Source organism: Lissotriton vulgaris, chromosome 1_1, assembly GCF_964263255.1.
Source record: "Lissotriton vulgaris chromosome 1_1, aLisVul1.2, whole genome shotgun sequence".
Taxonomy (NCBI): domain Eukaryota; kingdom Metazoa; phylum Chordata; class Amphibia; order Caudata; family Salamandridae; genus Lissotriton; species Lissotriton vulgaris.
Window position 1 is genome coordinate 1,010,432,584 of NC_141685.1, and position 15,346 is coordinate 1,010,447,929.

Here is a 15,346-nt window from a genome sequence, read left to right on the forward strand (position 1 = left end):
CTTAAAAAACACAGAAACGCCCACGAATCTGCTCCCAGAATGATTGACACATCTCTTCCAATGGCTAGCCTCCATTTATGGAGCTAGCCAATGGAAGAGAGAGGCGGGTTAAAGCCCCAGTACTGGAAATCAAAAAATCTCGGCTGCGCAGTGAACGCCAGTCGAAACCTAAAAATAAATTTTTCTGCTTAAGCCACAAAACTAGAGTCTTGATGGCTTGTGTATAACAAAACGGCTCAAACACTAGGAGACTAGAATAGAGATTTGAAGAAAGGTTCATCAGTTTATGTCTGTCAAAACTTGGCATGTAGCTTTAATTTTTCAAATACCTCATGATTATCACAAAAATAAAGTTAGCATCAAACATTTAAAATTGCTCCATCTAGAACTCTCCCATAGCCATAAGTAGAACACTATCAGTCCCAAAGTGCTCAGCTACATCCCCCCACACACAATTACACAAATATATATCCCTAGAAAGTATCTAGCGTGTGTTGTCAACAGCACCCAGTATTGTCCCTCCTCTGCTTGTAAGAACAGCTAGGTTCCAGGAGCACAGATTGAGCTTTGCCTCAGATACTTGCGGGCAAAGTGTTAGGGCATAGGCACTCTCAGCAAACAATGCTTCACACTGGACATCTGTGTGATGTTGGGGTCTACCGGCTATTGAGTGGGCCCAGTACTGAAGACCCCCTCTTTTGGCACATAACCAACTAGGCCACAAGAAGAGATCACATACCTCCCCACCCACACAACTCACAATCTCCTTACTCATCTAACATCTTAATTACTCAGGAAAACACAACACACCACAACCACAACACATCAAGCTCCATGGAATACCGCTGCCGGCGTGAGGTGCCCGTGGACTGACACTCTATCATAAACAAAGTCATTCAGTCCTCTTATTATAGAGACATCTAAGATGGTTTGCTCCTTATTCCTGCACTGTGAAGATCCCAAGGAATCAATGATTAGGAGTCAACTTAAAGGCTGTGTGTGTCCTGGTGCCGCCGAAGGTCAACCTTGCGTTGAAAGCCCTTTCCACAGATGCTGCAGCCGAATGGCTTCACCCCGGTGTGCTTGCGACTGTGAGTGATGAGGTTGGAGCTCTGGCTGAAGGCTTTGTCGCACACCTGGCACTTATGGGGCTTTTCTCCTACACGGAAAGGGAGGAGAGAAGACCATCACATTAAAATGGCAAACACCTGAATTCAATCTGTTAAAAAATAAGTATGTGAATACTTATGCTAAATTGTGATCTAATTAATAATATAATTATAATGGCATAGGATCATTGAAGGCAGGGGGAACTCTGTTGCAAGACATTCGCCCCCCCAGAAAGAGTTCCACTTGGAAGAACCCAAGCAAGAGACAACTCTGCTAATATAAGAATTGATTCAGTGGTCCTCTGGAAGATGCAGGCATGAGGTTTAAAGTATTGTAGTTGGGTGTTTAAAGTCTGCTATAGTCGTAAAGATAACTTCAGGACATAGGTAGAGTGGAATACACCCACTCAAATTAAGGTTGTAGAATCAGAGAGCGGCAGCGTTGGGAGGATATCTAGGAATTGTGTTCATCCCCCCTGATATGCTGCTGGCATTACCAGTCTATATTGTGGCTTACATTGTTTTCTTTACTACACGAATGTTATAACTTCAGAATGCATCTTTTATAACATAACAACATCACTACTAGCTCGTAATGGCTTATTATATTAGTTAGTGTAAGCTGCCTATTAGGTACATTATAAGGCTATAGCAAGTCACCTCGGGGGATAATGAACTTAAGAAGTCACTTGCTCTTCCGCCTCTATTTGGGCATGCAACTCCTTGGTGAACTCCAAAATTCTTAAAATGTATAATTGAGGGGGCAATAAGCCTTTTATTAGGGTTTGACTGAATCAATGGTGCGAACTCCCAGCCACCCACAGGGAGGAGAATTGCAGCAATGAATTACTCCTGAGTTTAGAATGCTTTTTCTGCTACCCTAAGCTATTTTCTTCTTGTTTGTCACCCCTAACCCCCCTTTTAACCTTCTTCACATATGTATATTGTGCGGTCATGGTCCCATGCAGTTTTCGAAGACAGAGCTTGTACAATTCTTGCTACTTCACGTGTTAAAACTTGCCTGTCCTTTACTCAGTGTTGACTCTCTTTTCCTTACTTGTTTCAGTTCTGATAGTCTTTCATGCTGTTGGTTTGATGATTCTCACTGTTGGTGCTCTCAAACGTAGTCTCTGGACCCGATTCTCTAATATTTGTAAGCATGTAAACGGTGTGAGCGGCCCAAAAACACACTTCACCGAATATAAATTCCACATCTTGTAGCACAGATTCAGGACTGGTGGACTCTGTGCTTCAAAGGTTTATTTCCAGTGGTCGGGTAGTGTGTGATGCTCGGTGAAGCATCCTGCAGAAGTAGGTGGGCCCTTACACACATCTTGCAGACAGTCTCTCTCACCGTCAACACATGTAAATGTGCTCATTTGAAAGGAGTGTGGGCTAGATGTAGGTAGGAACGATTTACCGATTTTAAATTACCGAATTTTACCGATTCGGTAATTTAAAATCGGTAAATCAATGGGTCCGACATGTAGGTATTCCAGATGTGCTGGAATACCGAATCGAATGAATTCGGTATTTACCGATTCGGTACATACCGAATCGGTAATGCCCATTCATTCCTATGGGCATTACCGATTCGGTATTTACCGAATCGGTAAGTACCGAATTTCACAAGGGTGCAGGGGGTGTCACTTTGACACCCTCTGGCACCCCCAAAACAGGCATGGGTGCCATGTGGCAGGCATACCTGCCCTAAGGGCAGGTCTGCCTGTCACATGGCATAGGTCTGCATGCACACATGCGCATGCACACCGGAATCGGTATTTTACCATCAAATTGGATTTGATGGTAAAATACCGATTCGTTAAGGCTCCTGGGACTCTGAAGAGTCCCACCTACATATGGGTGGCTTCGAATCGGTAAATTTACCGATCTTTTATTTTACCGAATCGGTAAAATTACCGAATCGGTAATTTTACCGATTCGGTAAATAATGCCCCCTACATGCCATTCACCTGTTTACCGATCGTAAACAGCCGAAAATACTGATTTTCGGCCGTTACCGACTGACCTACATCGGGCCCTGTGTGCCTTTCTAAGTAGGAAAGGGGGAAACATCACCATCCTTATGGAGTGCATGGTTAGGCTGAGAAAATTAGTTTTTTTTCATTGAACAAAAAAGGTTACATTTGCGTTTCCATTAGCAAATATTTCCATATAATGCAAATTCCATATGTGTACATTTTGTGCACAGGAGTGCTGCAGGAAACCCATGACAGAAGCAGATTTCTTACATTAGCCCTAGGATTGTTTGTGAATCCATACAATCAGGAAAACGTTCCAAACATCAGAGTAGGCCTAGAAAAGTAGACTTCATATTTCTTTGTGAACCGGGTCCACAGAGAGGGGCAAAAAATAGAAGGTACCTCCTGCCCCTCTTCCCTCCAGCTGTAGGATAAGTGATTGAGCAGGGCCCAGAATCACCTGAATCAGGACAGTTGCGTGACAGAATATTGGAACTACAAATATCGTGGGACAAAATATCTTGTCAAGAATATTGAGGACAAAAATATTGTGAAGGTAAGTTTCTATAGGTAAGCAAAGTTTTACTATACATAACTCCACAGATATGTACCTTGATGATTAATATATCTTCAAAGTATGTAAATTTGGAGTTAAGAATAGTAAATGTATATTTACCTATTTGCACTTACCTTCTCGACAGGTAAGAGCGGTGGTGTGGGGTAAGGACGAGTCGACAGATGCCGACGATGGGAAAATAAAAAAAGAAAACCAGTCACCTTGCGCTCGCCGACTTGGCAATGCGGCGAGCGCAAGGAAAGTGCTTTCCTTTTATTTTATTTTCCCTCATCGTCTCGCCCTTCCTCTCCTCCTGCCCCTCTCCTCTTACCTGCACCGGCCGTCACTGCTTCTCCATATTTTGATCCTTGATATTTTTGACACAATATTCTGTCCACACAATATTTTTGGTTCCGATCTTCTGCTTGCTCGATGCTCTTGCAGCACAACGTACCCCCCCAGTCCCTCCCTTCTTTGCACTTAAAACCCTCAGAATTAAAAAAAAAATTGAAAGCCGGCAAACTTCCTGTTTGCCTGACATCCAGGAAGGACAAAGGACAGCATACATGGAAAATACCAAAAAAGAGATGGGCTGGTATGAAAACAAAGAGGCCGAGAAACTTCAATGAATACACATATAAAGAGAACAGGATGGTAAGCAGCAGCAGATTCCAAGGTCAGCTCAAGTCTGAGGGTGATAGACTAGAAGACGAGAAAAGTAATTATAGCCTTGCTTCCTCATCTCGCGGTACATCACTTTAGATTTTTTTATTATTAGACCAGAATTTTAAGACAGGACTTTAATTCAGAATGCTGGAGTTTTCCCTTACTACACCATATTAGTATCAATCAATAGTCAGCATACCTTCCACCCGTATGGTATTTATATTCAGATTGCTACACATCAGCCATATTTGACTTTATATCGATTGCAACTGTAATTCATACCATCTGAAGTTGTGGAGTTTACTAGTCCCCAACTCTCTGTATCTCTTATCTGTCTTCACAGACCCCAAGATTGGTGCCATGAAAATCTTTTTAAGAAAACAATATCATGATATCAATTTCAGATTTGTACCTGTTTACTTTATTGCCCATGGTGTACAGAAGGGTTGTTTAACGTTGGCCCAACTATGTTATGTTATGTTATGTTATCCAATTGTTAAAGCGCAAACAGCTGCCCCAGCAACGGAGCGTCCCGGCGCTGACCTAACCAGTACCTGAGGGGTGGAGGGGGATAACCAACAGAAGACTAGATGAGGGAAAAGAGATGAGTTTTTAGTTCTTTTCGAAAGGCAGTCAAGTTGGTTAGAGTGCGGATATGTAGAGGCAGAGAGTTCCAAAGTCTTGCCCCCAAGACTTTGAAGGAACGTCCGCCCATTCTACAAAGCCTGGATCGGGGGACCGTCACAAGGTGTTGCCCAGTGAGCGTAAGGTACGCTGAGGAGTGTAGGGTACAAGGAGCGGGCGTAAGAGTTCAGGGCAGTCTGAATTAAGAATTTTGAATGCAGTGGTAAGGGTTTTGAAATGAATTCGGGATTCAATTGGCAGCCAGTGCAGATTACGTATGGTAGCTCTGGCAGAGCACCTGCGTGGGAGGCCAACCACAGCTCTGGCGGCCGAGTTCTGAATGCGTTGCAGCCGTGCTAATTCTGCTTTATTTGCCCCCAAGAATAGCACATTGGCATAGTCCAGCCGGGCAAGAATCATGGACTGGATGATAAGTTGGCGGGTTCTGGAGTCGAAGAAACGGAGTATCGGGCTAAGACTCCTCATTAGACCCACACACGTAGCTGCCACTTTCTTTGTGTGGGACTGAAAATTGAGAGAGGAGTCGAGCCAGACACCTAGGTTCTTCACAACATCTTTTGGCACGGGGGTGGGGCCAAGCAAAGAGGGCCACCAATGATCGCTCCAGTAGCTAGGGTTTTTGCCAAGGAGAAGCACCTCCGTTTTCCCGACGTTCAGCTGCAGGCAGTTGCGTGTCATCCACTGTACAACTGCCGCTAGCCCATCCCTTAATTTAGTGGCTGAGGTAGAAGGGCCTTCAGAGAGTGTGATGGCCAGCTGTGTGTCGTCGGCATACGACACAAGCGTAAGGTCCCACTCTTTTGCCACTGCTGCAAGAGGCTGGACGTACAGATTGAAAAGGGATGGGCTTAGCGCCGATCCCTGGGGAACTCCCTGTTCGATGGGATGGGGTTGGGAGATGTAGGGTGGGGCTGAAACTTGAAAGGACCTGTCCTTTAGGAAGGACCGGAACCAATCAAGGGCGAGTTTGTTGATCCCTATGGCCTCAAGTCGGTTCAACAGGATGTTGTGTGAGACCGTGTCAAAGGCCGCGCTGAGATCCAGCAGGATCAGCGCGGCACTTTGACCAGCGTCCAGGACACCCCGAAGGTGTTCCGTGGTGGTCAACAGGGCCGACTCGGTGCTGTGTCCTGGCCTGAAGCCATTTTGGGAAGGGTCCAGGACGTGGTTTTGCAGCATATGATGGGATAGCACTTTGTTAATATGGGCTTCAGCCAGTTTAGACGTCCAGGGGAGCAGCGAGATGGGTCTGTAATTTTCTGGTTTTGTGAGATCTAATGTGGGTTTTTTAATAATGGGAGAAACCCATGCAGATTTCCAGCAGGTGGGAACCACAGCTGAGGAAAAAGAGAGATTGAGTAGGCTGGAAAGCGAGGGAAGGAAGAATTCCAGTGAGTCCAAGAATTTAGTTGGTCTCATGGGGTCTGTGGGGGAACCAGACTTAACCTGTCTGCACAGTTTTGCAAGGTCGTCGAGGGATATGTCAGGTATTCTTGACAATTTCGACGTATCCACCGCAAAGTTGGAAGTGTTGATGGGCACAGGCTCCTCTTGAGGAAAGGAAGTATAGATTTTCCTTACTTTTTCAATGAAAAAGGTGGCAAGGTCTTCACACTGTTTCGAGGAAGTAATGCAGGAGACCGGGTTGGAGACCTTTTGGAGGCTTTGAACTAATTTAAAGATCGTTTTGGTGGGGTTGGTGCTTAGTTTAATTTCCTTTGCGTAAAAGGAGGCTCGGGTGGTACGTATTGCCTTGTGATACGTGCGTAGTTTTGACAAGTAGAGGGCTTTGTCGCTATCTACGTAGTTTTTCCTCCATTCGCGTTCAGCTTTCTTGCAATCCTTCCGTAAGGTTTTGAGCGTTTCATTGTACCATGGGTTGGTGGGGGAGCTGCGAGTTTTTGTCCATTTAGCCGGAATTAAGGCATCAAGCCCTGTAACGATCCAGTCGTGAAAAGCAGCATAGGCTGTATTAATATCTCTGTTCTCGTCGGGGGGATGGAATTCTCCTAGGTTTTTAATGAGGTCTTCAGAAGAGAGTTTGTGCCATGGCCGTTTGTGGCAGGAGTTAGCCGCAACTTTAGCGGGCGTTTTTTTTGCCATAATGATAAGTTTGACGAGGAAGTGGTCGGTCCAACCCATGGGTTCAGGGGACTCAACACTAGCTTCCAAAATGTTGGTAAAAATAGGATCTAATATGTGCCCGGCAGTGTGAGTGGGGGAGTGGACCAGGGAGTTTAGCTGCAGGGCCGTAAGGTCGGCCAACAGGTTTTTAATGGTGGGTTCAGTAACAGAGTCTAAGTGGAGATTAAGATCACCCAGTATGGTGAAATTGGGAGAGGAGACTGCCAAAGTATGGGATATTTCTAGGAGTTCATCAATGAATCTGGCAGAAGGACCTGGTGGCCGGTAGATGTAAAGCCCAGAGAGGGTGAATTGAGGGCAAATGGAGATCTTGAATCGTGCACATTCGCAACCCCAGATATCTTCTTTCGTGAAGGAGCAGTTATACGTAGTTCGGTATATAACGGCTATTCCCCCGCCCCTAGAGTCTCTGTTAACCAGTTTTATGGAGAAACCATTGGGCAGCGTAAGGTTCAAAATGCTAGTCTGGTCGTCATGAAGCCAGGTTTCACATAAGAACAGAATATCAGGGTTTTCGTCCGTTATAAGAGTGTGGACTTCCGCATGATGCTTCGCGAGGGATCTGACATTCAGTTGGAGAACCCGAAGGGGAGAAAGCTTAGGTGTCGTCGCTATACAGCTAGCTAGGCTAGGCTTAGGTGTAGTAAATTTACAGGACTCACAGTGAAGTGCTGTTTGTCCGAGACATCCTCCAAGCTTGTCGCATCTGGTGCTGGTATTTAGTGCGAAAAGATGTTCTCTGTCATAGCAGACTCTAAGCTGGGGATTTTGTGCAGGGGGTCTGGCGAGAGGCGATGTCTTGGCGATGACGGGCGCAGACGGGCTTGCCTTAGGCGCTCCCGCTGCGCTCGTCCGCTGCGCTTCCTGTACGTACACATTTATCCCAAGAAAAAAGGGGGTGTGGCCTCAACGGGGGCGTGGTCAGCGCGCACGCCTGCTCTGATGGCGGCCGCTTTGGGAGAGAGGAGAAAGCGCGACAGCTTGTAATCAGCTGTGCGCTACAAGACAGAGTAGCAGGCGAGATGCCAGCCGTGTTTAAAAACACAGTACGTGACACCACACAATGGAAATACAATTTTAAAAGTGCTTTGAGCAAAGTATACGAGTACCGCCAGCTCCCGGCTTCCGCCTCAGGACTGGGAAGGAATTGTCTGTCAGCCGCTAAGATCGGCGATTATGTAGTCAGAGGAGGGGGCGTGGCCTCAACGGGGGCGTGGTCAGCGCGCACGCCTGCTCTGATGGCGGCCGCTTTGGGAGAGAGGAGAAAGCGCGACAGCTTGTAATCAGCTGTGCGCTACAAGACAGAGTAGCAGGCGAGATGCCAGCCGTGTTTAAAAACACAGTACGTGACACCACACAATGGAAATACAATTTTAAAAGTGCTTTGAGCAAAGTATACGAGTACCGCCAGCTCCCGGCTTCCGCCTCAGGACTGGGAAGGAATTGTCTGTCAGCCGCTAAGATCGGCGATTATGTAGTCAGAGGAGGGGGCGTGGCCTCAACGGGGGCGTGGTCAGCGCGCACGCCTGCTCTGATGGCGGCCGCTTTGGGAGAGAGGAGAAAGCGCGACAGCTTGTAATCAGCTGTGCGCTACAAGACAGAGTAGCAGGCGAGATGCCAGCCGTGTTTAAAAACACAGTACGTGACACCACACAATGGAAATACAATTTTAAAAGTGCTTTGAGCAAAGTATACGAGTACTGCCAGCTCCCGGCTTCCACCTCAGGACTGGGAAGGAATTGTCTGTCAGCCGCTAACATCGGCGATTATGTAGTCAGAGGAGGGGGCGTGGCCTCAACGGGGCATGGTCAGCGCGCACGCCTGCTCTGATGGCGGCCGCTTTGGGAGAGAGGAGAAAGCGCGACAGCTTGTAATCAGCTGTGCGCTACAAGACAGAGTAGCAGGCGAGATGCCAGCCGTGTTTAAAAACACAGTACGTGACACCACACAATGGAAATACAATTTTAAAAGTGCTTTGAGCAAAGTATACGAGTACCGCCAGCTCCCGGCTTCCGACATGTAAATAATAATTTAGGTCAATTCATGTGAATTTATTCCATGTGGATGTCTTGAAAATTTAGCATTGATCTGACCTTCATGAACAATATGGGACAGGGTTGTACAATGGTGGTACATGAGTTCTGGATCCATATTCTTGGAAAGTCACAGACTATATTAATGATATTCATTGTATTTCAATATGTATGTAAGATATCCATCATGGGACATTGTATGCCTCTGTTGGACAGCCTCAAGCACTTTCTCTTTTTTTAATCGGCGGGGGGGGGGGGGAGTGGAGGTGGGCGAGGGGAGGGCTGGTTCTGTGCACACCAGAGTATAACTAGTCGATTTCACAAACAAGGCAGTCCATCATTTAGACATGAAAGCCTTTTCCCTAGCCCTTGTTGGCTCAAGTTGATTAACTGATCCTCCTCCCTGTGCTTCACATGTGGTACGTCTTCTGATCTCTTATTTTTCTTGCCACTGGAGTAAGTCCAAAAGCACTGTACACAACCTATATTATTGATGCTGGTTAGTTAGAATGTGGTCAGAACAGGCACTTTTAGTTTATTTGTCTGTAAACGTATCTTATTGTCTGATTAATTGATTTAAAATGTTATATAGTTTGCAAATACACAAAAGTTGTCCTGGTGCTAAACACAGCTTAACGCTACAGAGAGGTGGCCACTAGCTCTCAAAGAGCAAAGTCTACAGGAGTTTCCAGAATGACACTAACTGACCAAAAGCTCTTAGATGTGGAGGGAGCTGGCTCCAGTGCTGAGTGGCTAAAACTGAGAAAGCTCGCCCTCCTATCGGAACACGCCAACACTTAGGAGCAGCTAGCAGGCAGGCATTGCTTAATCCCAGCTGCAGAGGAGAAGAAGAATGAATACATTTATGCCTTAAATAGCCAGGGCCCAGGGCCTGGCAAGGTGTAAATCTAATGCAGGACCCTCTTAAAGGTTGGCAACCAGTGCAGCATTTTGAAAGAGGTTTATTCAGATGCAGTATGCAGGGCATTAAGAGCCAACCTGGCAACAAAATTCTGAATTTGTTGGAGTCTTTATAGTAAATAAAGTGGTGAACTAAGACGCAACTCATTGAAGTTATCCAGGTGCCTTAAGATCGATTAAATAAACAAAGAGAGGAGTACCACCATAGAGAATCAAGAAAAATTCCTAATGGGGTGTGTAAATGACAAAAGGAAAGAATGTATCCTTTTGTTAAAAGCCCCTCACTCACCAACCTAGTGGTGACATGCTTCATCATCGGGGTCCACCCTGGTGGCCTAGCGTCACCAGGGTGTGCTACAACACCTGAATTACAGTGGAGCTGGTTGTGGGTGTAAGTGCAGAAAAAGTGTGTTAAAAATTGTCCTGGTTTAACTATGTGGGAAGATAAATTTTATTTACAAGCAACTGGACAATGTTAAAAAAGTGTAGTGAGATACTATGAGGGTAGTTACGGCCAAAGGTATCTCTGTATGTGATCTGGTCTACATGTTTCAACCTTAGATGGGATATACCAGGTTTTCGTCAGGACCAAAAAACAAGGAAGTGGACGGTCTGCGCCCCCTACAAGGCGCACCCAATTCTAAATCCTCGTTACCAAGTTAGCAAAAATCGCTACTGGTGAAGGCTCTAACCTTAAGATCGATGCCTGGATCACTAACGGATGTGACTCGGGTGGTAAAAATGGAAAACTCTTGTGCAAGACTTCAAGCTAAAAGAAGCAGAAAGCTGGTACCTTATTATTCTGCAAAGAAAAGGAAAGATCAATATTAAAGAAAAAAATTCCCAGGTTTCTGACCACTGACGCATGCGTGGGAGGGGCCAAGCTGGGCAGCCAAAGATCGGCAAGTAGACTTTGCCTGAGAAGATGATAATCTTGGTTTCTCAGTATGAACTTTCAGGAAGTCCTCCCTCATCCAAAGCAAGCATAGAGTCATGGAAGGGAGTATAGTACCTGGTCATCAAATGAGACAACAATTTGTGTGTCACCCACATAGCTCATCAATTTGAGACCAGCCAAAGGGATCAGTTTAATGAGAACATATAGATTAAAAAAAGAACTGAGATTGATTAAAAAGACTAGGGCTAAGGGAAGAACCTTGAGGAACACCACGAGTGATAGCCTTGAAATCAGAATCATACGTAGAGATATGAACTGCTTGAGAGAGGTTGGACAGGTAGGCCTTAATCCACTTTAAAGCAGTACTGTTAATGCCAACTTCTGAAAGAAGGAAAATAAGATTATCTTGGGCCACCTTATCGAACGCTTCAGACAAATCTAATTAAACAAGAGAGGAACAATTGCCCTGGTCTGCCAGCATGCACAAATCATCACCTACAGAGACAGTGCTAAAGGAAGGCCTGGAACCAGACTGGGCAGCATCCAAGATGGAATTAGAGTCCAAAAAGAGTCAATCTTCTTGTTCACTGCTCTGTCCAGAATCTTGAGGGGGAAGGTAACAGCGAGAATGGACAAATATTGTTCAAAACTGTCGATCAGTAGAAGGTTTCTTAAGTAGTGGCAATAGCAACTCCTTCGTCCATGCTTGAGGAACCAATGAAGCGGCTAGGGATTTGTTGCAGATGCCCTGAAGCATGCTGGCCACATAAGATGTTCCCAGTCTTAGAATTCTAGGTGGTCAATGATCAAGAAGGGGTCCACAAGAAATAGTGGACAGACAATCCCAAACAAAGGCAAGTAATAGAGGTTCAAAGCAGTCAAATACATGGTATTGCCTGCCACAATGTGGAGTGCAGGGGATGAGGGTCAACATTAGACAAACAGGGGAAGAAAGCAACGAGCCACCCAGAAATGCCTATGGATGCATTACAAGGTCCCCAACTTATATTTAAGTATTTTATAAGGGCATAGAGCTGTCTGTATTTTACATTTTTTTAGAAGGGCAACAGTCCTTGCACCATGCTTTCTCCAGCTTTTTACAAAGAAATGTGGCTTCCTTAAGTGTGTTTTTGCACCAACGAACTGATGGCCAAGAATGATGAAAGATGCAAGTATGGAAAAGGATTCAGTCTTGTAAAGTAAAGCGTGATTTTGATATTAAAAACCACAAGATAATCTTCCAAAGTATAAATGTGCAGCAAAAGATGTAGGACACCCAACTTCTGAGAGAGCATTACAAAAGCTCTCTTATGTGGATATCATGAAAATGTTGGTTGGTGCCTCAGACCTAAGTTAGAGACCCTTGCTTTGAATGTACTTGCTTAAACTATGCATACACCCCTGCAGCAGCCTTCTTTCTTACCTGTGTGGATGAATGTATGCTTCTTCATGTCAGATTTCTGATGGAAACGTTTGCCGCAGTAATGGCAGGGATAGGGCCTGATATCTGAGTGGATCAGGAGGTGAGTAGACAGGGTGGACGAACGTTTGAAGGCCTTGCCGCATATGGTGCAAGGGAAGGTTTTTTCCTGCAGGGGAGAAAAAAACAGCCTCTTTGTAAAGCTAGTCTCTTTGTTACCTGTATCCGTTGTTAACTCTGCTAAAGTAAAATATGGTGCAACATTTTACAAAACAAAGTGTAAAAACAGCCAAAACATAACAAGTTTGGGAACTCAAAGCAAGTAGTTGTTCTTTGAGGAATTTTGCACCAAAAGGGCTTTCCACAGTAAATAGGAAAGTAAATAAATATATGGAAACACAAAGAGCTTACAGTGGTGGAGAAACAGAAGATAGCAGTTTTTTTGACCCAGTGATACATTTTGTGCTGTATAGTGCAAAGGTAAATGAACTGGGAGCAGAGGCATTTGGGTATCTTCCTGCTAAAGAAGAGAGGAGCGTTTACAGTGAGGTAGGGGATTCTTACGGTGTTTTCAGGATTTAAGGCAGGGTAATGTTTGAGGGTAGTAAGATGTTGGTAGGGTTCATGGATTGGTACCATTAAGGAGCAACAAGGGTTCTTTAGAGTTCATGGAAGGGTAACATTAAGGGGTAGTAAGGTTTTTTTTTTTTTTCAGAGAAGAGTAGTGTTAATGGATATTTAGGGTTCAATGAAAGGTGTGTAAAAGGATAGTGAGCGGTTTTTAGAATTCAGGTTAGAGCAGCCTTAACGTTAGTGAGGGGTTGATAGCTTTCATGGATTAGTAGGGTTCAGGGAAGGGTCACGTTAAGGAGTAATACGGTTTTTTTTAATGGTTCAGGGAAGGGTAGCATTTGGGGGAAATTTGGGGTTTTATGGGTTCAGAGATGGGAAGCGCTGGGATACTAAGGAGTTATTAGGGTAGAGTTAGGAAAACTGACAAATAGATGTAATAAAACAGAAAAAAATCTAACTTATTGATCAGAATTTTGTTCAAAGCACAATACAATATTTCATCTGTAAATATGAGTGTCTATGTTGATGTTCATTTCAAGTATTAACCATTGCAAAATGTATATAAAACTTCACCCCCCCACAAGAAAATACAGAACAAAAACTAACATGGAAGAGATGGAATAACTTCATTAAACACACAATATCAACCTGCATAGTAGAAGTAAGGCTGTGTAACATCTATGCACATTTAAGACTAGAAAGAGTACAAGAAACTTTTGAGATTTTTTTGCCTTCAGCATACTCTATAGTACATCTATATATCTTAGTATCGAAAGAAATGTATGGCTCACAATCAGAGCAGGTAGGACAGAGAGGGTGAGCCCATTGAGAGAAAATCTAACAATGGGCTCCATTTGGCTTTGAACTTTGTGCGCGAATCAGCAAGCGGATATGTTAAGTTCTCCACTACTGGTAAATTCCATTATCGGGAAAACCAGAGAACAATAAGTGGGGACACTGTATGTCTTTTCAAATGGCTGCCAAACTCAACGTAGCTGCTCCCAGAGAGTAACACATTAGTTTCCAGTCAAATTTCATCAGGTGCTTTAGGTGGGTGGAGTGTAAGCCTAATATTGTACAGGAGAGGTCTTCCTCCCAATATTCTCTTAAATGCCGTCAGTAGCTCTGTTCAAAGCGTCTTGATGTGTGGGCAGTCCCACCCAATGTGCTTAAAGGCACCTAGCATGCCACATCCTTTCAAACCTAGCACACTTTTTATAGTTTGATTGGGCAAAGATACCAATCAAAAAGTACTTTATAGGGGAGGAGCCAAGCCGGCGACCAAGATGGTCGCGTAGAGACTCGGCTCCGCTGACCTCTGTTCCTTGCGACCCTGTCCTGTAACAAATCCTGAACCCAAACTCCCCTCCCTGGTGTGGGAATACAAGCGACGCCCGAGCAGTCTTCTCCGAGCTGCCTCCGTGGTCTGGATGCTGAGCAGCGCTGTTCGGAAGTTCGGGGCCTGGTCTGACGTGGGAGCTGCGGCCTCGCGTGACAGTGAGGCTGCCCACTAGTTCAACAATAATGGGGACCGCGAACCGGGATGGGTCGGTCTGACCCGTGGCTGTAAGTTGATGCCCCAGGATTATTGCTGTACCCCACCGCCTCAGCCAGGATGTTTATATTAAATTGAGTGGAGCACGGGCGCTCATGACGTCTCGGCCCGGCTCCGAGAGTAGATTACGGAGCTGCGGGGCGCTGCGATCGCCCTGGATGCATGCGGAGGGGAACACTGGTGCTGAAACCCCCGTTCCTGACTGTCTGTGGGACTTTCTTATAATTGACCCTGGAGTGTCCTGTGAACCCGTCCTGAAGATTGTGACGGGATTTAGGAGCCTGGGGATTGCCGGCCCCGGAAGCTGGCCCTGGATCACCCCGGGGTCTCCCGAACTGCTGGTGCTTTGAGAGATGTTCGGGGGCCACCGGATAGAGACCAGCGGGGGATACGAAGCATATTAATGGCCTGACAAAGAGTGGGCCCGCCCGAGCTGACCAGCGGAAGCCCCATTTATTCGCTGGGCACCGCTAGTGTCTGTTGAGTGCCCTTCGGTGTCCCGCTTTGAAGAGAAGGAGGGAACATCAAAAACGTATTGTGAACCCATGTCTGGGGTGCGCTACCTGGCTCACCAAGAAAACACGGAGGAGATCACCGGCCGGGCGAAACTGGGAGATGACACAGCTTTGAAAAGGTGAATCAATTAAAGGGGTTGCGCCGGAGAATGATGATAATGCGCAATGAAGTAATCAGCCCCTGTCAGAGCTCTTTTCATGAGGCAACTGGTCTGAACACTTTGGCGTAGAAGTATACCCCTTGCGTCCCTGTTTACTGCTCGGAAGCTGTGAAGTTTAGCGGGAGTGCTTCGGACCGGGTGATCGGACGTGAACAAGTGGAGGCTAG

The 15,346-nt window shown here is 45.6% G+C and overlaps 1 protein-coding gene across 1 annotated transcript in view; it reads right to left on the reverse strand.

The window, feature by feature from the left end:
• Positions 1-287: 287 nt before the first annotated feature.
• The window catches only part of LOC147748411 (uncharacterized), a 58,100-nt gene continuing 43,041 nt past the window's right edge, over positions 288-15,346 (reverse strand). The window contains exons 2-3 of the mRNA XM_086936429.1: positions 12,379-12,544; positions 288-1,159 (exon numbers count right to left, since the gene is read on the reverse strand). Of these exons, the coding sequence (XP_086792555.1) occupies positions 987-1,159; positions 12,379-12,544 (339 nt within the window). The 3' untranslated portion in view covers positions 288-986. The remainder of the gene's footprint in view (positions 1,160-12,378; positions 12,545-15,346) is intronic.